This window comes from Thunnus thynnus, chromosome 3 (assembly GCF_963924715.1).
Source record: "Thunnus thynnus chromosome 3, fThuThy2.1, whole genome shotgun sequence".
Lineage (NCBI taxonomy): Eukaryota > Metazoa > Chordata > Actinopteri > Scombriformes > Scombridae > Thunnus > Thunnus thynnus.
Genome location: NC_089519.1, coordinates 12164079 through 12190078, shown reverse-complemented (window position 1 = coordinate 12190078; position 26000 = coordinate 12164079). Strand labels below are relative to the sequence as shown.

The following is a 26000-nucleotide window of genomic DNA, read 5'->3' as shown; positions in this document are numbered from 1 at the left end:
TAAATCATCATCTGTGCTCACAAAGCATGCTGTAATAAGCCATAAAATGCATTGTTGTTTCATCAGGGATTTTATCTGAGATTGACTGAATGATGACGTCTGCTCTTGCTTTGTAATGCTCAACTCCCACCATTAAAAACTATGTCCAGATTTTCTTTCTATTACTTCTTTATTGCTCATCCATTTGTGACTTCTTTGCTCATTCAGCCAAACAGCCACCAGGACATTTACATCTATAACCACTTTTGTTTCTCAGCATCGTCAGATCGTCTCCAGACTGAAGTGGAAAACTCAGATGTCACATAGCAAAATGTGGTATTGAGACACCAAAAATAGACTAGCACCAAAGATGACTGACACCATGTTTACACAGATACCTATTTTTACTTATTTTTTCATTCATTCAACTGTTTATATTCCTTACTCCTGTTCCTGTGATGTGGTATTGAAAGAAATAACAGAGTTGGGGATATCACATCACCTGTCATTTAAAATAGATGAAATTCTCAACATCAGTGAAAGAGTGAAACACACATGCTCACATAATGTCAATGCTGCTTCTGCACAGGTTTGTTTGTATGAAATTGCCGCTGTTAATTTCTCTTAAAGATTGTGATTATGAAGTAGTGCACTTCTGGCACTGTGAATAAATCTGGAGAGAGGCTGCATTAAATGATTTCACCACTAGAGGGCAAAAACATTTCAAAACAAATTCACAGCAATGATACTTATAACTGACAATGCCTTGTAACCAGAAAAAACATCAGCATCGGTTGTTCTCAAATGCTTAGAATAACTACTGAATTTGTTATATGTTGTAACTCAACTTTCAAACCATTGTGTACATTATGTCCTTAAAGTGCTCAGAAAAATTTTTAATATCGATAATTCCATGACAACTGAAGATCATGTTATTATGATTGATAGCTCCAGAATTGGTTCCTTCACATTTGTATATGCAATGTAAAATTGTATTACCAGTATTGTAGCCATAGTAAAGTAGTGTATGTATTGTGCAACAGTTTGAATACTTCAAATGTAAGTAAACTGCACGTATGATGAGTACAATGAGAGTCTGGCCAGTGGCACTTAAATCCAAAAACACTCCAATTCTACCAGGACAAGAAAAAAGTTAAAATTGGCCATTCCTACATTAAAATGTAGGAATGGCCAAAACAAAACCCTGAGAAAATTCAAAATGATGAGGTAAGAATCCAAAATTATTACTTTTTAGGAGGCAACGTAACACCAGCTGAAAATCTTGTTTTTGATGACTTCTCACCAGTACACCCAGACATTACCTTTGGGTGGGATTAGATGTGCTATAGAGTACACATCTGAACACAGCCATCACTGACACTGATTGTGGCAGTGACACTGCTTTTCAACCTGGTATCAAGTGACTTGTGAATTATGAATTTTTAAGTCAACATCATGAGACACTAATTCAAGTTAAACTTATTGGATTTACTATGTTAGATACAATGACATTTAGAGACACAATTATGAGCTAGTAAGTCAAGTAAATTGAAATTATGAGACATTACAGAAGACAAAATATTAACTCATGGATATGACAGGTTTCCACTGAATCCTCTGTTAGTTATCAACATTAACATTTACCAGCCTTGTTACATATTTTCACTGTGTTGAATCAGTTCTAAATCAGAGCTTGCTGTCTGTTTGGTGCCTGATCCCGCTCACTATTGAAGGTTCTGCAAAAACAACAGTCAATTTCAATGTGAAGGGAGCTTTATTGACAGCAGGTGATGTGGCCTCATCTGTTCAGGGCTCTGGGGAAGACTGCAGCTCTTGCCTGAGGCACAGTGAAGGCTTTACCCTTCATATCCTGGGCTAGTGGAATGAGCTGAAACAACTTTTCGGCATGGCAGGACCAGTGGTAAGATTGAGTTGATACATCCAGAATGCTTCTATTTAGCCTGTATACCCTCTGTAGTACTCAAATAAAGTATATGAATGTGTAGTATTTGTGTTACTTGTACTGTATATGTATATATACTTCTTTAATTATATAGGATAGATAGTCACTTGTTATAATACTTTTATTTCTTACATTTACCAACTAAAGCCTTTTAATACTTTCGATTTACCTATAGCTGGACAAATATATCCTGCAGGAGAGGAGGACGGCAGGTTAGGAAATAAGGGTGTAACAACTTTATGTTGTTGTAAGGTGACTTGGAAATAAATTTCACTGTACGTATCTTTTTAAATTACTATTTAATATATAGTTTTGATGTTCTGTAGTCATTTTGTTACTGGGCAACAAGACAGGGAAAATTGTAAAGTTGGGGGTGTGATGTAAGAGTGTTGATATTGGAATTGAATTAGTTATGTTATCATTACACTTGTGTAAGAAAATATAAACTACAATGAAACTGTAGTTATTGTGCATATTTGTGATTTTTCAATAAAGGGTGAAGCCGTTTTTGTACATATTTGTGGAAACAGCACATTTGGTGAGACCCATCATGCTGTTAAGTTTGTATTCCACTCATATGCCCTTCTTTAATGGGTCCAGTTGTGGTGATGGAAAAAAAAACCTCACAACAGCATATAATCATGTAACATTGGCTCTATGAGCATTACCCCATGATACAAATCATGACAAGGAGTAATGTGTGGAGTCACCGAATAAACGAACGCAGATCTTCAATCACAGATAGGACTGCGCAATGGCTGACAGTGTCGGTTCCCCGAACTTGTTAACTGCAGGATTCATGTCCTTGCCTTGTTATGTGTATATATAAGAACATGTTGTTCTTGTTATTCTTACAGTATTTCATAGCAAGTTTTTATTTTGATTTCACAACTTTAAAACGTGCCGTCAGCAACTGTCTTTAATGTCTCTTTCAGACTCTTGTGAGCGCAAGAGCCGGAGTCCCATCAATAAGTCGGATGATCAGTTTTAGCATTAGAATTAACATTAGCATTAGCACTAGCATTATCACTGTTAACCATAGATTGTAAATGCACCGTGCTAACCGAGCTAGCAGCTAGCGCTATGGTCAGCTCCACCCTCTCGTCCAAATATGGTAACTTCTGGCTCTAAAAATCAAAAATGGCGACGGCCAAATCCAAGATTGCGATGGTCAACTCGCTACATTCGAGGCTTTAAGCTTCAAAACGGCAGTCCGCAGACTAATAGGTAACGTCACGGTGACTACGTCCATATTTATGATCTAGACCACGTTAAATCCACCGCCACTACAGTAGCAGTTGTTGTCTCAGTAACACAACTGGTCGCTGGACTCTTCTACCTTGTCAGAATACTGAAATGACTCTGGCAGCTTAAATCTCCATCAAGCAAGAGTATATGTTAGCACTGATTGAATTAACTCCCTATAATGTGAAGGGATTGCTCATACTTTTGATCTCACTGAGGATCAACGCCTCAGTCTGCAGCTTTGTGCAGATTTATGTTTTGGCTTGCCAGTCTGTCTGCTTGTACTGCTCCGGCCCACCGTAGCCCCCTCATACAAAACCACTGAGCTGCTCCCATTATGCAGTGCAATATGACAGAGAAAAAAAGTAAAATACTCTGGTAAGAATCAAACATCTAATAAGAAAAGAAAAAAAATTCTCAGCAGTTAGCATGGCAAATGAGGACTATAATACAAATAAATATTGAACCTTATTTTGGCAGTAGCAAAGAGAACTCCAAGGAGAAACACATGTTCTGATTCTGTGGAACGTGTAACTAACATCAGGTAAGTGTGCACCTAATGTTAGCCATGAGAACTAGATAAGTTGATCTGGTGCAGTTTGTTTTGAACTCACATGTTTTCACACTTTTTGTCAAAATTTCATAATGCAACTTTAATGTACAATCTGTTCAGACATGTCCTGTCCTCTTTATAATTTAAATGCTGCCTGAAGCACTTAGTAAGATGATGTTAGTACATCTTGTAGGCTACATCTTCATTTATTGTAATAGTGCATGCCTTGAGTAATGTGCATGTAGCCGGTTCTATAAGTAAAAATGGCCTAGAAAGTGAATCGTGAATGTTTATGTATGAGTGAATATTTAATTTATTTGTATTTTGTGTATTTTTTCATTTTTCATGAGGTACTTGATATATCAAGTTGATTTAATAAAGTGTGTATCATTTTGGTTTGGTTTTTGTTTATCATTTTGTTTATCATTTTAATGTGCAGAGTTGTTCAAGGATGATCATTTGCTCAGTGAATGTGTGCATGTCCTTGAGAGAAGGAATGTTTCTCTCTTTTCTCTCTCTGTCACTCCTCCCTCTTCATTCTAGCTTAGGCTCAGATAAGGTAACATCCTGGGTCTTGTAAACAGGACAGGTTAAATATAGCTGAGGGCTCTTGCCTGCTCTTGTCTAGCATACATGGGCATGTAAATTAATATCTCATGGCTGTTTGCCATTGGCTGTTATCATGTAAGCTGATACATTGACTAATCCCAGATCATTTCTCTGTTTCTTCTGCAACTATAATAGAATAGGTTTGCTCTTTGTTCGGGCAGACGAACTGATGCAAACTTTGTGTGTTCTGTCTCTTTATTGTACAATAATATTTTTAAATCTTCAACCCAGCCGTGTTTTGTGTATTATTTCATATGTGTGTTTAGTGTTGTAAGATGATTTCAACATCAAGTGAAACAGAGTACAGACAGTGTGAAACTGGCACTCTTTGGACACACTTTTTGATTTTTCATTTTGGTTGATTTGGTTTCACATGGCACAAATGCAAGCTGACCCAAACATCATTATTATATATAAAGTGTCTGCTGTCATGAAAATGAGACCTGTATTACTTTTGTAAGCAGAGCCATGCGTAGATCTACATGGTCTACAATACAATACAATTCAGCAGTATTTAATATTGTAGGCTATCTGGTTGAGGTGAAGCTTCATTTTTTAAGTAGCTACTTCATACTGTTGGTGACAATTATAATTTATTAGCTAACCATATGTTTTGTATGTTAAAAGTTAATCTGAAAAGAACAAATGTAGTTGAGTAAAAGTAGGCTTCATTATGTGGAAGAATCTTTAGTTCCACCAATAGAGAATATTGTCTTTCATTTAAACATGACAATGACATTGTGTTAGACAGGTGACAAGGCGCATCCACACAGTAGTTTGGTTCCCGTCTAATCACAATGGACAGAACAGCAGAGGTGGTTCTAGGAATTTTTAACTGAGGTGGCCCAGGGGTGGCAAAGGGATGTCTAGAGGTGGCTGCAGTGTGTTGCTAATGTGCACAGTACACAGACTTTTTTATATGCATTAATATTCCTCTAATAATAGGCTAAAACATAAATTAATAGGCTACATGCATACACATAAGTGTTAATGGCCAGTCTCCTATTTTGCAGAACCTTTATAGTCAAGTAGGCTAACTTTAACAATGACTAATAGATAAGACCTTTTTCTGAGCTCATTTACAAAATCTAAGGCTTTTAAGTAGTCAAATGCTCTAAACAAACCACCAAACAAAAATGCATAATGCAAACCCTGGATTCTATCTTGCTCTAAATTAGCTCTAAATTAACTCAAAATGTCTAATCTAAATTATATAGTGTGCTTTACATCAAAGCATATACTAATATAATAAGACAATTATCCTGGATATTTTTGGATAAAGAATAAAAAACAGGTTCTGACCATGTTTCAGGCCGTTACAGTCATGGACTTTGTGCTGCAGAATTCTGAGAATCTGAGGAGACTAACATGAAGTGACTGGATAAGTAACATGCACCATTACAGAGTTAGTGTGAATCTGATTTTTGGACAAAGCAACAAGGTGTTTTACCATCTTCAGGTTCCTTTATTATAATAAATAATGCTCTGACCTGTAACTAAACCAAGTATTTGTGGTCTTGTGTTTTTAAAGATCTTTACTGGATTTCACAATTCCATTTACAAATGCCAACTCCTAAAACATTAGCTAGGCTACATGTTACATGACATGTGTCTTTGCTAACTAACTTTTTTGGCTTATACCATTTACTATCATCAATCATTTCTCATCATTCGTCATTATCTGCTCCACTGACCACTGTCCTGCTTTCTTTTCTTTTTCTCTTTCTTTTTTCACTCCTCTCTATTTTGTCTAAGGTTAGTCAATGTAAACAGTAGTTATCCGGATGTTATTCTGGTCATAGAAAAGCCAATGAAATGGGGCCCCTTTGGGGGGGGTTTCCTAAAAATTTGTTGTCACTTGAGACAGTGGCTCAGCCCTCGGTGGTGGCCAATCAAATTGTAGGGGTGGCACTGCCCACCTCTACTGACCACCCTTACAATCCCCCTCGCGTGCAGAAACACGTTTTTTCGCTTGGTCTCATTTTCTGTAAAACAAACTGTAAAGCTCCTCCGTTTCGGGTATGGACTGTCCTGCACCAACAGTAAAATACATCAGAGGAGTGAATGGACCTCTGACAAATGAAGCGGCTCCCTGTGATCACGGCTCCGGTGTAGGTTTCATCCTGCGGCTCTACCGGGATGAGATAGTGCAACTTGTCAAACTAGCGGCGCCAGTGGTAAGACTGGGTTTGAGCGCATTTCCTGCTTTACAGGCCTGGAAAGTAACGAACTACTCCTCTAAACTTCTAAAGAAGTCGTTTTTTCCCTCTACTTGTAGTTTTTTGAATAACTTACCAGTAATACCAGTATTTTTGAGTTAGCATTCTTTATTTCAAGTGCACGTCGCTACAAAGTAATAACAAAGTCACGTGATATAGCCATGGACATGGACAGACAACAGGAAGGTTGGCAGCTCTGTACTTCATGACTCCACACTGATCAATGACTGTCTGCTATCGCAGCTACTGTTAGGTACAACACAGACTGTGTGTAAAGACATTGTCTACCTGTTAGCAGGTATAAAATATGCATTTGGATGCAGAGCTTAAAAACAACATCTACAGCCTTTCATGGACCGTTATGCAGAGTATGTTGATAACTACTAAGCTACTTTACGTTCCTGTTACTATGATTTTATTTCAATCTGTCATAAACATCTCATAGAGGAACAATACGCAACCATTTTTTTTAACAAATTGATTGCCTGCTGTAAGTTATTATTAGGAGTTTGAGGCTAACTGTTACACAACTCATTTGTTTAGATACTGAACATAGTCAATGTCTAAAACATAATTTCTTTGTTAACTTGTGTTCTCCTACTTGTATATTAATTAATTAATTAATCTATTTATTTATTTACTTAATTTGATCCCCTTTAGCTGTTACCAGTGCAACAGCTACTGTTCCTGTGGCCCTTATAAAAAATAAATAATATAGGCTAATAATACTACTAATATAATTTCATATAATAATGTGAATCAAAAGTAAGTAAAAAATAATATTACATACACACATATATGCACAAACATAAATACATGTATTTACATATAAAACAGGTAACTAAGTAAAGTAAAAGAAGGTACAGTACTGGTTTGTAATGGTCAGCAGTAATGCAGCATACACACTGCACTCAAACGTCCATAATAATATAGAATAATAAGCTTCCCTACAAAGTAAATAAACCCTGTATCAGTTAGAATAGCTTTAGATCTAACTTTGACACATAAGGAAACTCTTAAACGTTTTTTAAAAAAACATCTATCATTTCTCTGAACAAGAAAAAAAGGGAGAGTTTTGTGTTTGTTTTTGTCCTCCAGGTCATTTCCTACTTTATGGTGTTTCTGATCAGTATCATCAGCATGGTGTTCTGTGGTCACCTGGGAAAAACAGAGCTTGCAGCTGTATCACTAGCAACTGCGGTGAGGAAACATGCTTGAATCTTTCAGCCACCTGTGTGCTGTTATGCCTTCTATAAGCTTGCCTTCAAATGTATCTATTTGGCAATGAATTGATCAGGTTTGTTCTGAAATTGTGTTCTTTTTGTCTACACAGATTGATTCTGATGTTCTTTTCCTCAATTGCAGGTGGTTAACATGGCTGCTATTTCCATTGGCACTGGTTTATCATCAACTTGTGATACCCTCATATCTCAGGTAGTGTCCTCAACAAAGGTTGTTCTTTCTCCCTAAAAACAACTCCATAATTAACTTTTGTGTCAAGTTTGCTTTCTTGACCCATTCATATGTTTACTTAGTAGTGTGATTTGTGTTTTCTAACTCTACTTCTTTATCTGTCTACCTGTTTCATGTAGACGTATGGGAGCGGTAACTTCAAGCGTGTGGGTGTGATTCTCCAGAGGGGGATTCTGATTCTGCTGCTGGCCTGTTTCCCCTGCTGGGCTATCCTCATCAACACTGAACCTCTCCTACTTGCTCTCAAACAGAGTCCAGAGGTTGCCAGGTCAGTCCCAGTGGTTAATTGTATGGAGTCTCTGTAAGACGCAGAGTAGTCAAGTCAATTTTATTTAATCAAATCAAAACAGAAGTTACCTCAGGACACTTTTCAGACAGAGCAAAGGGGTATTCCATCAATGCAGGTAATGAAAGCCGCGCTTACTTAAAAATGTCTGGCTTGAATTAATGTCAACTTTAACTTAAGGCTCAAGCAGTACCACTAACACAATTAGCTGTGTCTAGTCATTAACTCTAGCCGGGCTTGAATAAGCTTGCATTGTGCACATGCACGGAGTACATAGTTGATTATGTCGCAAAAAGAAGAGAAAACTGGAGCGGTGTTCTCAAACAAACCCTGCTGATGGAAGTATATGGTAAATGGACTGTACTTGTATAGCAACTTTCTAGTCTTCCAACCACTCAAAATGTTTTTTTACATTACAAGTCACATTCACCCATTCACACACATTCATACGCTGATGGCACAGCCATGCGGAGCAATTTTGGATTCAGTATCTTGCCCAAGGACACTTCGACACTTCCCCTGACCGGCAGGATATGTCTGTTGGGGCAAAGTGAAAAGCAGCGCTTGTTCCTACATGTTGTTTTCAGGTCACTGACGGTGGCTGTATTATCAGTAGGCTAGATAATATCAGATGCATGTTTAAAATCATGGTGTTGGACACTTATGAGAACCAACTTACCAACTCATTATTACCAACTACATAATTATCTACTCTTTGACACATTCTCTCTTTCGTAGGATGTCATTGGATTTCCAAGCGTCATCAAAAGTTAAAAATTAAGAAATTGCAGTCGGAGATGAAGAAACTGGAGAAGGATATAAATACATTAAAAACCACTTATAGTGATCATGTCTGTCCGGGTCAAATATCATTATAAGCAGATGATTATTATAACACAATTTGTGTGCACGTTTTTGAAGTAGCAGGGGTTCTGACTTTTGCCAATGACATGATGGCGGCAGAACAGGCAAAGAAAGTGGTAATACTTTCCTTATTTCCCCCCCCCCCTTTATTGTCAAAAACTTATTACATGTTTCATCGAGAGAAAATGACTTTTTTTTTTCCCGTCATGATTTCAATGGGCATGCAGCACCAGCCTCAGGTAGCCAGCCGGAAGCAGACGGTTACCATCGGTTACTGTGAGGCAATAATGGTGCAGCAGCTGCTTATCATGGGTGTAAAGTAAAAAAAAATAAACAGAATGACCTCAGTTTTATTTTTTTTCCATAGTTTGTTTGAAAGGACCCAAAATGAACACTGCAAGCGGATTACTTGATTTCTGTAAGGAATTTAATTAAACATCATAAATTTTGTATAGGAATAATTCTGTCCCAAGCTTTTTGATCTATAAAAGCAGTTGATCACTGTAACCATGATCACTCTAAGTAATTTCCACTGTATAAATTTAAACACAGCAGAGGGTCATGGTTTGGACTTCATTTAATTTTCCTTTTGTTTTCACTGATGGAACAAAATGAGTGAGTGAGTGAATGAATAAATAAATAACTTCAAAACAATGTTGGCACACTTTTATTTCTTAAATTATGAATGCTTAGCTTTTAAATAAAAATGGTTCACTCCAAAATGAGGTGACCATGAATAAAATGGGGATTAACTGAAATAGGTATTTCTTTAAAGCTCCCTCTTGGTTCTTCCATTTCATGTTTCCGAACACAGACAAAAGTGATGCAAGTGTGAAAAGACACTTGGCGGAACCCTGTTTTGGGAGTCTGTTTCCACCCATCTGACATTCTTTGACACACAGATTCTTATACCGCTAGTTCTGCGGTATAAGTTGCCATGGTTACTGAGCTGGGAATCCTATAAACCACAGTAATGGAATGGAACTCTTACTTAAATTAGCGAGAATTATGAAAATGAGTCAGGCTTTTCCTTTATCCAGCTCGATGGAATACCCCTCGGGCCTAGACCGTACTCTTTAATTTACAGAGACCCAACATTCCCTCATCTTCCCCAAACCTCGAGCAGAACAGGGCTCTAGGTGGGCGTCCATCTGCCTTGACCGGTTGGGTGTAGAGAGAAAGAGAGGAGAGAGAGAGAGAGAGAGAGAGAGAGACAGACAGAGAAGCACAGCAACAACGATAATAACAATAATAATAATATAAATATGACTAATGATAATGGTTGTAGCAATGGGCAAAAATGACTAATAATAATAGCAGCAGTGGTGGGCGTCAAGCTGGACCATGGGGTCAGCAGGCGGTCCACAGCCACAGTTCTACAGACACCTGAGATAAGTGAGACAAGAAAGCACAAAACTCTGGGGAAGAAGCCAAGTTAGTAACATGCATTAATGCGTACAGATGGAGGGGAGGAGAGAGGAGCTCAGTGCATCATGGGAAGTCCCCTGGCAGTCTGGACCTATAGCAGCATAACTAGGGGCTAGTCCAAGGCGAGCCTGGGCCAGCCCTAACTATAAGCTTTATCAAAAAGGAAAGTTTTTAGCCTACTCTTAAACAAGAGAAACTGGAAGATGGTTCCACAGGAGAGGAGCCTGGTAGCTGAAGGCTCTGCCTCCCATTCTACTTTTGGAGACTGTAGGAACCACAAGTAAGCCTGCATTCTGGGAGCACAGTGTTCTAGTGGGGTAACAGGGTATTATGAGCTCTTTAAGATATGATGGTGCCTGACCATCAAGGACTTTGTAGGTGATGAGAAGGATTTTAAATTCTATTCTAGATTTTACAGGAAGCCAGTGCAGAGAAGCTAAAATGGGAGAAATGTGATCTCTTTTTCTAGTTTTTGTCAGTACACATGCAGCTGTGTTGTGGACCAGCTGGAGAGTCTTTAGAGACTTGTTATAAGCCTGATTATAAGGAACTGAAATAATCCAGCCTAGAAGTAAGAAATGCATGGACTAGTTTTTCTGCATCTTTTTGAGACAGGACGTGCCTGATTTTTTGCAGTGTTATATAGGTGAAAAAAGGCAGTCCTTGAAATTTGTTTTATGTGGGAGTTAAAGGACATACCCTGATCAAAGATAACTCCCAGATTCCTTATGGTGGTGCTGGAGGCCAGAGTAATGTCATCTAGAGTAGCTATATCATTAGATAATGTGTTTCTAAGGTGTTTAGGGCCAAGCACAATAGTAGACATGAGGGTGGAGTGTGTGATTGCATTGCCAACAGCCAAATCAGAAACAGCAATATCATGTTGCTCATAGACTGTATAAAAATAATGGACGTAGCCACCGTGACGTCACCCATTGATTTGTGGACTCCCATTTTGAAGCCTTGAGTTTGCATTTTGACCATCACCATCTTGGATTTTTGGAGCCAGAAGTGACCATATTTGGATGAGAGGGTGGAGCCGACCCTAACGCTAGCAACTAGCTGCTAGCTTGGTTAGCACGGTGCATTTACAGTCTATTGTTAACTGTGATAATGCTAATACTAGTGCTAATCTTCGCTAGTGAAAAACAGACTTAAAACCATTAAAACAAAATGTACTCACTGGAAAAAACTGGACATCTGACTCCTTAGAGGGTCTTTTAGTTCAACCGACAACTATGGCTATACTCTCTGAATCTGGGGTTATGATATGGTTACGTTACCTAACCTCATTCAAAGTGGCCACACCTTTCATTATGCATAACTTTAAGCCTTAATAAAATTCAAATGGTTGAGTTATATAAAAATTTACCCCTTGTACAGTTGTCATGAAAGGGGAAATTAGCTATAGAGACCAAAACCATTTTTTGTACCAGGCTGTGAACACATTTATTTCTGCTGTAAAGTTGGGCATTTTAACATGGGAGTCTACGGGGGTTCACTCGCTTTTGGAGCCAGCCTCAAGTGGCCATTCGAGAAACCGCAGTTTTTGGCACTTCCACATTGGCTTCACTTTTCAACCCCGGAGTTTGCCGCTTGGTTGCCCTTAGCTCTTGCACAACTTACTTGTGGTGATGTTAGCCTGCTGTGCAGTAACCTGGGCTTGTGCTGATTCTCTTGCTATTTGTTGATAGTTTCATATGTTTTTTATTCAATTCATACACATTGTCTGTTTTTCCACCATAAAGTCTCTCCCAGCTGTATGTGAAGATCTTCATGCCTGCTCTGCCGGTGAGTTTGAGGCATTCTGTTTTCCTTCAAGATCCCATGTATCAAGGTAGTGAGACATCTGTTCAGTTAGGGGTGGGCAATACTTATTCTGATACTGAGTCTTCTCCATACATGTTGTACAATTATATATAATATACTATCATAGAAATACATTTTCTGGAAATTTAAATGAGAAAGCATTCGCTGATGAAATAACAAAATGTCTGATTTTGGTTAATTGCCTGAAATAAAAATCCTACAAATTAAGTTATTTTAGGACACTGCTAAATCAGATTAAGTTAAATATTTCCATAACACAGTCTTGCTCACTGATTTCCAACACTGTCCGCAAGGGCCTAATACAACAACAACAATAATGATAATAATAATAATAATAATAATAATAATAATAATAATAATAATAATTAACTTCATTTATATAGCACTTTTTGAAACACAATTACAAAGTGCTTTACAATTTGAACAGACTAACTTTAAAACAGAACACATTTAAAATGCAAAAATAATAAATTAAACTAAAAGCCAGATAATCACATTATAAAAACACAAATAAAGTAAAATTAACTAAAATGCCAGAGAGAGAGAGAGAAAGAGAGAGAGAGAGAAGGATAGCTACCTCAGAAGACACTAGTCTTTATTCTCTGCATGGTTTGGTCATGTGGCCCAACCCTATGTTCAACAAATACAGATTTCAAATATGTCTTGTCATTTTTTTGTCCAAATTTAATGTGTGTCTCTCTTCCTCCTTCAGGCTGCTTTTATGTACCAGCTGCAAGGGAAGTATCTTCAAAATCAGGTGTGGTCTCTCAATGCAAGGCTACTGATGCATTGTTATTAAAATCAGTATTAAGACCGACATTAAATTGTTCTTTGGTTTACAGGGAATTTTGTGGCCCCAGTCTATAACTGGAGTGGTTGGAAATGTGCTCAACGTGATCATCAACTACATCTTCCTCTATCCTCTGGAGCTGGGTGTCGCGTGAGTTTTTATACCATCACAATTCATTGTTAGAGATTAGTATTCAAGAGTGTACTATAACACTCAATCTTTAGGTTTTTCACATAACATAAAAAAGTAAAATCTTTTTTTTTTAAATTATAATAACTGTAATAAATGTGAAAATGTATCATTTTAGTGATATTGGTTAGTTTTAGTGGTATTGGTGTTACACTATAGCATCAAGAGGTCTATATGTCTATATACCCCTAGAGGGAAATATCTGGACAGTTATTGGGTTGCCATGAAAGATGTTAGAGAAGCCCAAAGGATGAATCCTAATGATTTAGGTGAACCCCTGACTTTTGATCTGTTACACCACCAAAAGGTGAAAATTTCTTTCCAACATTTAAGGTCATGGACAGAACACCTAAAAAACAAATATTAATACTTTATTAATGAATTACCGCGTCATTAGGGCACCACCTCCTTTCTGGTGAGGATTTGTTAGTGCCAGGAAGGAGCACTAACCCTTGTTCAATTTAATCAATAAATCAATCTCACAATCGTAAGTTCTTGTCCCAAACAGTGACCTCTGTTTACTGCAGCTCAAAGAAACAACCAAACACTTTTAGGACAAATGAAGACATTTATTAATAGCTAAACGTCTTGAGGATACATGATAAAGCATTGATAATATAATATATACAGATAATATACAGAAAATAATAAATAAAAGAAAGTAAAATAAATAAATAAATAAGGCCTGAGAATGATAAAAAAAAATTAATAAAGAAAATTATTCAGCAAGAGTGGCTCAAAGTGCGTGACTCAAGGCTTAACATGTTGTACCGGGAAATGCTAAGGAAAAAGCTAATTCAACTTCTCTAAATAAATTCTTTAATTTTAACGTTATTCGACATCAACCCTTGATCACAAAGCCATGTTATGCCTTACTGTTGAGGTGTGTCGTCGTGGTAGAGGCGTCATCTTGGCAGGTCCAGCGTTGTTAGTGCAGCATCACCAGCGATGTTGCAGTGAAAGAGCTCATATCAGCTGTGGGCTGTGGCGCATCTCAGTGGATGCAGGGGCGTTGAATTCCGGTAAAGAATCAAGCCGTTTCAGGCTGCTCTGAAAGAGTCTTCAGGCCGGCTTCACTTCTGGTTTTCAATACTGCTCTCAGAGAGCAGGTTCAGTTTCAAGCCTTCTTTTTCTTCTTCTTTTTCTTTTTCTTCTTCTTCTTCTTCTTCTTCTTCTTCTTCTTCTTCTTCTTCTTCTTCTTCTTCTTCAGGAGCTTACGTTCAGGCTTTATTTGGCTTGTAGTAACTTGAGTTAAGTGTCAAATAAAGTTTAGTCTGACTACGCTCAAATCTTCAGCGGCGTCCACTTCAAAATAAAATACTGTACGTGTTTACCTCAAATTACTATACTATACTTAAATTACTATACACGGAAATACATGACTTAATTTTACTAATAAAACAAATCAAATTAACTTGTTGCGATAAAAGATTAAATATGGATACATTTGATTGAAAAACAAATAAAAGAGATGTCTTAAGAGCTTTCTTGAGTTCTTGGAGGCCAGCTCAAAGAGGGATCTCTTTGAGGCTGTTTTTATGAGTTAGAATAAGATGTCAGGAGTTTTAGGGATGCTCTAAAGGGGTTTGCGCCAAATTATTGATGAATATTCAATTTCTTTGTTCTAGGGGCTTTTGGTGTGGCTGGTGGTCTGCAGCCTGTGTCACCTGAAGTAAAGGAATTTGGGAAAATCTAATTCTGAGTTTTTACATGCAAAAACTTACACTATAAGTCACTGTTGCCTATTATTTCACATTAAGCTGTAAACACATTCCTGTCATAATGTCCAAATATTCATGATATTTCTGATTAATAACGGTCCTGTCAGCTTGTATCATATTTGTAAAACCATTAAAGAAACAGTTAAGCAGTTTACACAATGCATGATAAGTCAGTTCTTCTAATAACAAACATTAACCTTCATATTAACACTTCACAAGTATACAGCCTTCATTAGTTCAACTTTCTCAAACTATTTACACATCTTAAACCATCTGCTGAAATAAAGTTTAATACTATAGTGAAAGGAAACATTGTGTGTGATTAGATTACTTTCAGAAACATATTTAAATATAAGTTGACATAACTTACTTCATAATATTAAAGCATTCAACGTGACTATTGTTTAACAATAAAAGAAACTTTAAACTCAAATCCTTCAAATATTATCTTTACATTCCTATTATTTTAGAAACTTCAATCTTTGAACCAAACTACTCGTCTAATTTAACTACTAAAATATGATTGTCATTGAGTTTAATAGATTACAAGATAAACACTTAAAATACAAATACATGGTGATCAAACATTCATCAACTCTTCACATAAAGGATCCTGTAGTATAAAGGTTAATACAATCTAAGTCTTATATCTCTTTAGTAGATAGTCATACACCTATGAAAGTTAGACTGTTCCTCTTGTGTTTACACGACAAATAACATGATATAAGTTGCATAATGATAAGACATTTAATTTACATGAATTTCAGGTTTGCCTCAGATTTGCAAAGGGGGCTTCACAAAGTCCTCAGGAATGTGGATTAGTTTATGGCTTTATTGATTAAGAGCCTGTCTTCCCTCTAAGGTGGGAGCTGTTTTACTCCGGTCCAAGTGGCCTTTAGGGTCATTTCATACTTTTAGTTTGTGTCGTAATTCAACTTATCAAAATGGTTTCTTAGGAGGCCTTTCTGAGTCTGTTGAGCATCACTGATCAACCCCCACTTAGAGGGTTACAAAGGTCAGTTCTGCAGGCCAAGGGTCTGCTCTTACAAACTTAGGAATCCAGGGAGTCTGTCTCTTATTTTCCTTAAGGATCAAAGATTAGTTAACAGAATTAAAGAACAAGCAGTTGTCCTCCTACACAATTCTGGTCAGCCTCAGCTCAATCTCACTGCTGTGCCAAATGTAAGCATATTAGGAGGAGGGAGGAGAGAGCTGCACACTCATAGCTTTAGTGCAGTTTTTTTATTCAGAAATACATATTAGCATAAATGTATATTAATAATACTTTACATGTGAGTTACAGCGTGCGGCTAGCTAGCCACAGCTCACTAGTATTGTATTTTCCTGAACACGTTGATGCACTAATATGCTTTGTTAACTCTTATTATTATTATCATTTCATTAAGGTACAGCTGTGGCCAAACTTTTTGAGAATGACACAAATATTAATTTTCACAAAGTCTGCTGCCTCAGTTTTTATGATGGCAATTTGCATATACTCCAGAATGATATGAAGAGTGATCAGATGAATTGCAATTAAATGCAAAGTCCCTCTTTGCCATGAAAATTAACTTAATCCCCAAAAAAACATTTCCACTGCATTTTAGCCCTGCCACAAAAGGACCAGCTGACATCATGTCAGTGATTCTCTCTTAAACACAGGTGAGTGTTGACGAGGACAAGGCTGGAGATCACTCTGTCATGCTCATTGAGTTAGAATAACAGACAGGAAGCTTTAAAAGGAGGGTGGTGCTGGAAATCATTGTTCTTCCTCTGTTAACCATGGTTACCTGCAAGGAAACACGTGCAGTCATCATTGTCTTGCACAAAAAGGGCTTCACAGGCAAGGATATTGCTGCTAGCAAGATTGCACCTAAATCAACCACTTATCAGATCATCAAGAACTTCAAGGAGAGAGGTTCAGTTGTTGTGAAGAAGGCTTCAGGGTGCCCAAGAAAGTCCAGCAAGCGCCAGGACCATCTCCTAAAGTTGATTCAGCTGCGGGATTGGGGCACCACCAGTGCAGAGCTTGCTCAGGAATGGCAGCAGGCAGGTGTGAGTTCATCTGCACGCACAATGAGGTGAAGACTTTTGGAGGATGGCCTGGTGTCAAGAATGGCAGCAAAGAAGCCACTTCTCTCCAGGAAAAACTTCAGGGACAGACTGATATTCTGCAAAAGGTACAGGGATTGGTCTGCTGAGGACTGGGGTAAAGTCATTTTCTCTGATGAATCCCCTTTCCGATTGTTTGGGGCATCCGGATAAAAGCTTGTCCAGAGAAGAAAAGGTGAGCGCTACAATCAGTCCTATGTCATGCCAACAGTAAAGAATCCTGAGACCATTCATGTGTGGGGTTGCTTCTCAGCCAAGGGAGTGGGCTCACTTACAATTTTGCCCAACACAGCCATGAATAAAGAATGATACCAAAACATCCTCCGAGAGCAACTTCTTCCAACCATCCAAGAACAGTTTGTTGACGAACAATGCCTTTTCCAGCATGATGGAGCAACTTACCATAAGGCAAAAGTGATAACACTAAGTGGCTCAAGGAACAAAACATCAAAATTTTGGGTCCATGGCCAGGAAACTCCCCAGATCTTAATCCCATTGAGAACTTGTGGTCAATCCTCAAGAGGCAGATGGACAATCAAAAATCCACAAATTCTGACAAACTCCAAGCACTGATTATGCAAGAATGGGTCGCCATCAGTCAGGATGTGGCTCAGAAGAAGAAGACAACAGGTCTTGAAAAAGAAGGGTCAACACTTTAAATATTGATTTTTTGTGCAAACTTAATGTAATTGTCAATAAAAGCCTTTGACACTTATGAAATGCTTGCAATTATACTTCAGTATACCATAGTAACATCTGACAAAAAGATCTAAAAACACTGAAGTAGCAAACTTTGTGAAAACCAATACTTGTGTCATTCTCAAAACTTTTGGCCACAGCTGTACTATTTATGACAGGATTATTGCATTAGATAACAAGCTATCATCATTGTCAATCCAGATAGTATAATACAAAATGTATATAAGGTGTACATAATCATTAACAGCAGTAAGCAGTAACTTTATTTACAGAGCACCTTTCAAGAGCAGAGAAGGCACAAAGTGCCTCATAGAGGAAAGAACATAAACATACATACAGACATAAAACACAATAAACAACAGAATAAATAGAAAATAGAAAAATCACACAAAGGCAAGTCTGAACAAGCTGCTTTTTAAAGGTGTCCACAGCATCCACAGATCTGAAATCCAATGGGAGAAAGTTCCAAAGTTTAGGAGCCACAACCTCAAAGTCTCCTTTAGTTTTAATCCTCATTTTAGGAACAACCAGCAAATCCTGATCAGATCATCACCCGCTGGTGATGTACAGTAGGGCTGCAGTAGATCTCTAATGTAGGCAGGTGCTTGACCATGCAGAGCTCTATAGGTGATAACAAGAACTTTGAATTGGATTCTGAATTTGATAGGGAGCTAGTAAAGAACAATCAGAATGATTGCTTGTCTTTGATTGATTGATTGATTGATTGTCTGATTTATTTTTCTGTTAGCACAGTGTGGATTTTTGTCAGCAAATAACAGCTTTTTACTGTTTTTTTCTGCTCTTTTTCTAAAACCTGCTGGTTCATTGTGATCTATGAAGTGGATCTGCAGCAGCCAACGCTATCTCACAGTATTTGTTGGCTTTGTTTTTATACATTTACATCTACTGGAGGGGTCTGCACAAGACCACATGGGGAGGTCAGTTCTTTTCTCCATTTTGTGGAGATTTTGACCAAAACGTGTTTGATGTTTAAATGTTATTTTTTGCAGCAATTTTCATGTTCTGTCCAGTATTTGCATCTTGTTTCATCATTCACGTCTCTTACAACCTGTTAATAGATTATCTTTTATAAACATTCTGCTGTGTAATTGTTGATAAATTAACACTCTTCCAACTACAAACCTTTGACCCACAGGCTGGTCAATTGACTGTCTGCACGAGTGGGGTCCATTTCTCAGACTGGCCATTCCCAGTATGCTCATGACTTGTCTAACGTGGTGGATATTCGAAATAGGAGGATTCCTGGCCGGTGTGATAAGTGAGGTTGAGCTTGGTGCTCAGTCCATAGCATTCCAGCTGAGCACTATAGCTTTCATGGTAACTACTCTTCACTCTTTCCTACCTCGAAACTAGAGACAATGACTGTAATGTGATTGCTCTGAAGAAATGGTATTTTAGGAAAGCAGGTTTAACACCTTTTTTGGGATGTGTAGATGCCTTTCAAAGCAGTCAGTTTTAGTTGTTTTAAAGATAAATATCACTTTCGAATAATGTATTTCCACAATAATCACTTATATATACTTTAACATCCACAGTTCCCACAAGGATTCTCAGTTGCTGCCGGTGTACGAGTTGGGAATGCTCTTGGTGCAGGAAACACAGAGCAGGCCAAGCTATCCTGCAAGGTCCCCATTATCTGTGCATGTAAGAGCCCATGTGTACAGTACATGTTGCCTGCGTTATATTTACAGAGAGTCACAAAAGTAATGAGAACACATCTTCAGCTCAGGCCAAGTGGTAGTAATATATAAACATTTGTATTAAGAACACATTGATGCAGTCACATCAACACAAAAAAATCTTGATACATACAAACTAAGACTATTGTGTTCTTTTTTCCCCTGGCAATTTCAGTATGTACAATGTTCTGAAAATCTTGCATTGTTAAACTTTATTAACAACACATTCTATTTTTTGTTTCTGTGTTCCAACACAGTCATAGTCGCATGTCTTGTTGGAGGTGGTCTGAGCATCGCCAGGAATGTCATTGGATACATTTTCACCTCAGATCAGTGAGTAAAGTCTTTGACACAATAACCTTTTCTTTCTTGCACCAACACACATGAAAAACATTTGTGCGTATCCTTAGTTGCAATTCATAAGCTACAATATAGCAGGCTTAGTTTCATAATGTTTTTCAGATTGTTGTACATTAACTAAGGTGATCATTTTCATGCTGACTCATACTGAACTGTAATTGTTTAATGAACCTGTTACTTGATGTTTGACAGGTCTTTGAGTTCATTGTTGTTGATGCTGAATTCAACACTGTGAAGATAGCCAGACTCTTCTGAACAGATCTGTTTCATTTTTAATTATCTGACTGAATAAGTAAGTTGAGCACATTTTTTCAAATTTTAAGTAAAACAAAAAATCTAGAAAATGGGGTTTTAGCATAGTCTGTAAATTTTATTCATCAGTTGGCTTGAAGATTATTTCAGATGCAGTTATCAAACTAAAGAGCTCAAAAATCCTCTCCTGTCTTTTCATCTCACATTTCAGTAAGTGTCAGTATATACAGAGAATCTCTTCTTTGTCTCTTTTCTAGAGACATTATTCAGAGGGTTGCCGATGTCATGATTATATTCGTTTTCATGCATATTGGCGATGCCACTGCGGTGAGAAACAGTGCTCAATTAACATTTTGATGCATGTAATTCACAAAGCTTTTTAGACATTTTGACATATATAAAATGTGATTTGACCAAATATCACAGGGTGTGGCTGGAAGTGTTCTTAGAGGAGCAGGAAAACAATTGATTGGTGCTGTGTGTAACCTGGTGGGATTCTACTTCATTGGTTACCCCATTGGTGTGTCCCTGATGTTTGCAGCAAACATGGGCATTGTAGGTAAGACCAAAATATTAATATTCATACCATGTCCTATGCCTCCTGTTTGTCAATTAACATTCAGGAAAGCCATTTAAACTTTACTCTTGTCTCTGTACTAGGACTGTGGACGGGACTCACCATTTGTGTGTCAGTGCAGTCGACTTTTTTTATCGCATTTTTGTGCAAACTTGATTGGAAAAGGGCTACTGAAGAGGTGCGTTCTTACACTTCTTGAACAATAAAAATTTTATTCAGTCATTTTGTTACTTTGCCTTGGGATCTGTTTGAAGTGGTAACACTCTATCAGCAACTGTTCTCAATGTCTCTGATCAGGCTCTCGTGAGAGCAGGAGTCCAGATCACACAAGAACAAGAGACAGTTGAGTTGGAACACAAAGGTGGGTACAGGCACCACCCTCACTGTCTACTCTTTCTGTAATTACATGAATATATGCATAAATATACATACATACATACATACATACATACATACATACGGACGTACGTACATACATATATACACACACACATACATATACATATGTATATATGTATATATATATGTATATGTATATATGTATGTGTGTGTGTGTGTGTGTGTGTGTGTGTGTGTGTATATATACACACACACACACACACACATATACATATACATACACATATACATACTCTTTACTTGAAGAGTTTACCAACTTTTATGTAAACAGTGTCACGGCTCTTGTCAATCAGATGTAATTGTCTTTTTAATATACATGAACCCAAAAAATGAACTTAATTTAAGTTTCCTTCCTTCCTTGAGCAGTTGAGATCTTAGGGAAGTTAGATGGTAACTCTTTGCCATTTGAAAAAAGCATGAATTTGAATGAAAAATGAAACATACCTGCTTTGATTCTTGCTTTTGAGTTTTGTGTTAATACCAAACATTCCATCTCAAACTCTGCCTCAAACCTCTAGACTCGAATCAGACGCAGGCCTGGGTCACTACAACTGCATCCAGTTGTGTGAGTGCTGAGGAGGGTGGCACAGACCTGGAAGAGCATGGTCCAGGCCACAGTCCACTATAATTCACTACCACTACTGTAGGAGATGTCCTGTCAGTGCCGCAGCTGGTTTTACGGCGTGGCCTGGCGTTGTTGTTCATGGTCGTCATTCTCGTCACTGCAATCATAGCCAGCGACTTGCTGGTGAAGCTGTTAAAATAATAACAAAATTGCAAGTAAATAGTGGACTTGCAATTTTCTAATGCAGTTGCATTGTACAGTCTGTTCAGGCAAGTCCTATTTGCTTTAATATTCAATCACTATGTCTGAAGCACTAATAATAAGGTGCTGTATATCTTCATATATTGTGGCAAATTTGCCAGAGTTCATTAACACAGATATTGTACATGTAAAAAGATGCTTTAAGGGATGACAATGTAAATTCAAAGATGTTTACATTTTTGGGTTATCATCTGTGACATTTTTTCATTTTGTACTTTGGGTGCTACTGTAAGTAAATATAAAGTGCATAGACTTTGGTTGTTTTCTCACCTCTTATCCATGAAGTCAAAGTGAAATGTGTGGAGTCCCACATGGGTCAAAATGATAGTTTTTGGTCCCAAAGAGGAATCACTGAAACTCACCTGAACTCTGAATAACAAAGTCTGCCTATCATTGCTGCAGTCGATAGCAAGAATTATGTCAGCCTGCGCTGATCAGCTGAGTGATTCCAGATTTATTCACACATGTGGTTAAACTGCCTTTAGCTCCTATGCTTCACACATCTGGAACAAACTTTCAGATGATCTGAGACACCTTCCTGGTTATATAAATCAAACTAAAAAAATATCCATTGGTTGTTGCTTTTAATTAGACTTGAGGGTGTTTTTGGATCTGCACAAAAATCTTTCACATCTCTTTATTTTTGTATAGTCAGCCATTTTCATTTCCTGTCATTTATTCTGTTTAGTATTAATGTTTTTGAATTATCCTGTATATGACGTGTTATACAAATAAAGTTCCTTTGCTTTGCAAAATAAACATAACTACTGTATCACTGCAGAAGACTACTCTTGTTGTGTTCCAAAGAAAACTTATTGGAGAAAGATAACAAAGATACTGTCAGTTAGCTAATGTGTGATTATACTGCTCATCATGCCTTGCCAATATCTTGGCATGGATGAAAGAAACTTAACCCTTCTAAAACCAAGCTCCTTGTCATCCCAGCCTTTCCCGACCTTACAAAAACAGATCAGTATCCAGCTCGCATCAACCCAGCTCATGCCCACAAAGTCTGCCTGAATCTTGGGTTTCATGACCAACTAACCTTTAAGGTTCATGTGGCCTCAATTGCTCAGTAAGGTAGATTTGCCCTGTACAACATCAGGATGCCTCCCTGCATGCATGTTCAAACCTCTGCAGATGATCCAGAACGTGGCGTCACAGCTGGTCTTCAACCAGCCCAAAACAGCACATCACCCCACGGTTCATATCGCTCCCCTGGTTCGAGTTTCATCAAATTCAAAACCTTGACACTTGCTTACAAAACAGCAACTATAACAGCTCCCACCTACCTGATGGTGGCCGAACGAGTTACCAAATTTCATCTGATCCGCAGAGTTCCTCTCAATCTTTAAGAAAGGACTAAAGACTCGGCTCTTTCGCCAACACCTCTGCACTTGATGGACTGAAAAAAGAAAATCTGCTTCTATGTGTTGCCTCTGTGCACTGCCTGCTGGCACCTGCATCCTATCGGACTCAAACTTAACTTTATGGCACTTAATCGCTTTGTTCTCTCCTGACTAGATCCCTGCTTGTGTTGTATCAACTCTCAGATGTATGTCACTTTTGATAAAAGTGTTTGCTAATTGAAATTGTAAGTTGTACTGTGCTTTTAAGTGTAAATGTGTTAGAATGAGCAATGAATTCCAGTCGGGACACCCTGAACTACAGTCCTCCCTGGCAAAATATTTTAGCATAGTAGCCAGGTGTTTGATAAAGAAGGCTAAGTAAAGTGGGGCTAATTGTGAAAAGTCTGTTTCTGTTTTCAGCTGTTATATGACTTAAAAACACAGACCAGAGACACCAAATGCAGATTCCCTCAATACACATTAAAGAAAAAAAGAGATGTAAAGAGAACATTGCAATGTCTGCAGGTAAAACAGAAGCACATAATGAACATATAACATGAAGAATTAAATATTAAAGCAAATACTGAGAAAACAGGGCCAAGAACCAAACTACTATTAACCACCAGTGAGCTCAGAGTTTGACTATGTAGAGATGACCTCTACTACTGAATTCTTGGCTCAGTTTGTTTCAGCTACTTAACGTCATCTTAGGTTCAACTGCAGTGTGAGTGTGAAGTTTTTCTCTCTATCATGACTGTTGAAAATTAACTTACACTTGTAAGATGCAACACACCTACTCTGAAGTGTGACATAGGAAGGACTGTAGACAGGTTATGTATTATAATTTGCAACGTGTGAAGTGGCAAAACAGTTTCCATGTGGTGGAAATGTTTAAACTTTGATCAGATTGCTTTCTGTCTTTTTTACTTTCAATAAAAGGATTTTTGGATGTTGCATTTTCTTACATGTTGTTTACATGACATTTAAAGTGACAACAAGCAGTGAAAATGATTCTGGCAATGAGGCCACAGCCATTATTGGCTTTAGTTTAATCATGTAGCCTAAACCAAAATTATTTTCCAATACATGTTGGAGCATGAATGATGACTGAAATACTGTGCAAATAATTTACATCACATTTAAATTAGCCACTTTCTGCAGCATGAGTCATTAGTCAGTTTTTTAACATGTATTGCAGTTATGTTAAAACTACAACAGTAACTTTAGAGGAGAAGTTGTTTCTGGCAGATTGAAGGCACAGAGAGGAGGCACAGATCTGGGGAGGCTACAAAAAAAATCTGCTGCATTGAAGGTTCCTAAGAGCACAGTGGCCTCCATAATTCTGAAATGGAAGAAGTTTGGAACAACAGGACTCTTCCTAAAGCTGGCTGCCCAGCCAAACTGAGCAATCAGGGGAGAAGGGCCTTGGTAAGAGAGGTGACCAAGAACCTGAGGGTCACTCTGGCTTCTGCCTGAGCTCCAGAAATCCTGTGTGGAGGTTGGAGAAACCTCCAGACGGACAACCATCACTGCAACGCTGATCTGGGCTTTATGGCAGAGTGGCCAGACATAAGTCTTTCCTCAGTGAAAGACATAAAAGTCTGCTTGGAGTTTGCAAAAAAAAGCACCTAAAAGACTCTCTGACTGTGAAAAACAAGATTATCTGGTCTGATGAAACCAAGATTGAACTATTTGGCCTCAGTTCTAAGCATCATGTCTGGAGGGAACCGGGCTGCACTCATCACCTGCCCAATACCATCACCTAATCCCAACGGTGAAGCCTGGTGGTGGCAGCCTCATGCTGTGGGGGTGTTTTTCAGCGGCAGGGACTGGGAGACTGGTTAGGGTTGAGGGAAAACTGAACAGAGCAAAGTACAGTGATATCCTTAATGAAAACCTGGTCCAGAGTGCTCAGGACCTCAGACTGGGCTGAAGGTTCACCATCCAACAGGACAATGACCCTAAGCACACAGCCAAGACAATGCAGAAGTGGCTTAGAGACAACTCTGTAAATGTCCTTGACCAGCCCAGCCAGAGCCCTGACTTTAAACCAATTGAACATCTCTGGAGAGACCTGAAAATGGCTGTCCACCAACAATCCCCATCCAACCTCACAGAGCTTGAGAGGATCTGCAGAGAAGAATGCCAGAAAATGCCCAAATCCAAGTGTGCAAAGCTTGTTGCATCATACCCAAGAAGATTTGAGGCTGCCAAAGGTGCTTTAATTAAGTAGTGAGCAAAGTGTCTGGGTACTTATGTCAATGTGATATTTCAGTTTTTCCTTTTTTAAATAAATTTTCAAAAAGTTCTAAAATCCCGGGGGGATTTTAGCATAAAGCTGCAACATAACAAAATGTGAAAAAAGTAAAGTTCTGAATATTTTGTGAATGCACTGTAAGTATGACCAGGCTAGTTTGGAGTTTCATGGTGAGCTTTAAACTTATTTAAACCTGATTAATGTCCTGAAAATGAACCTGGCTTTAGTGATATTCTTGATGAAACACCCCTTAGTAGTTTTACTAACGGTACATGTGCACACAGAGTATGGAGCTACAATGTCGTTATTATACACTATAC

The 26000-nt window shown here is 38.0% G+C and overlaps 1 protein-coding gene across 2 annotated transcripts; it reads left to right on the top strand.

Moving 5' to 3' along the window:
- The first annotated feature begins 6272 nt into the window (after positions 1-6272).
- Positions 6273-24377, top strand: LOC137179513 (multidrug and toxin extrusion protein 1-like). Of its 2 annotated transcripts, none has more exons than XM_067584244.1 (16): positions 6273-6526; positions 7667-7768; positions 7934-8002; positions 8161-8309; positions 12368-12410; positions 13162-13206; positions 13292-13389; positions 18801-18898; positions 19117-19298; positions 19517-19625; positions 19918-19993; positions 20530-20599; positions 20699-20831; positions 20933-21027; positions 21147-21210; positions 21767-24377. In XM_067584244.1, the coding sequence occupies exons 1-16, from the start codon at positions 6371-6373 to the stop codon at positions 21874-21876; spliced, it is 1599 nt and encodes a 532-aa protein (XP_067440345.1). In that variant the 5' UTR covers positions 6273-6370; the 3' UTR covers positions 21877-24377. The 2 variants fall into 2 exon arrangements, with proteins under 2 accessions (XP_067440345.1, XP_067440346.1); XM_067584245.1 differs by lacking the exon at positions 6273-6526 and adding an exon at positions 6803-6821.
- The last annotated feature ends 1623 nt before the right edge of the window (positions 24378-26000 follow it).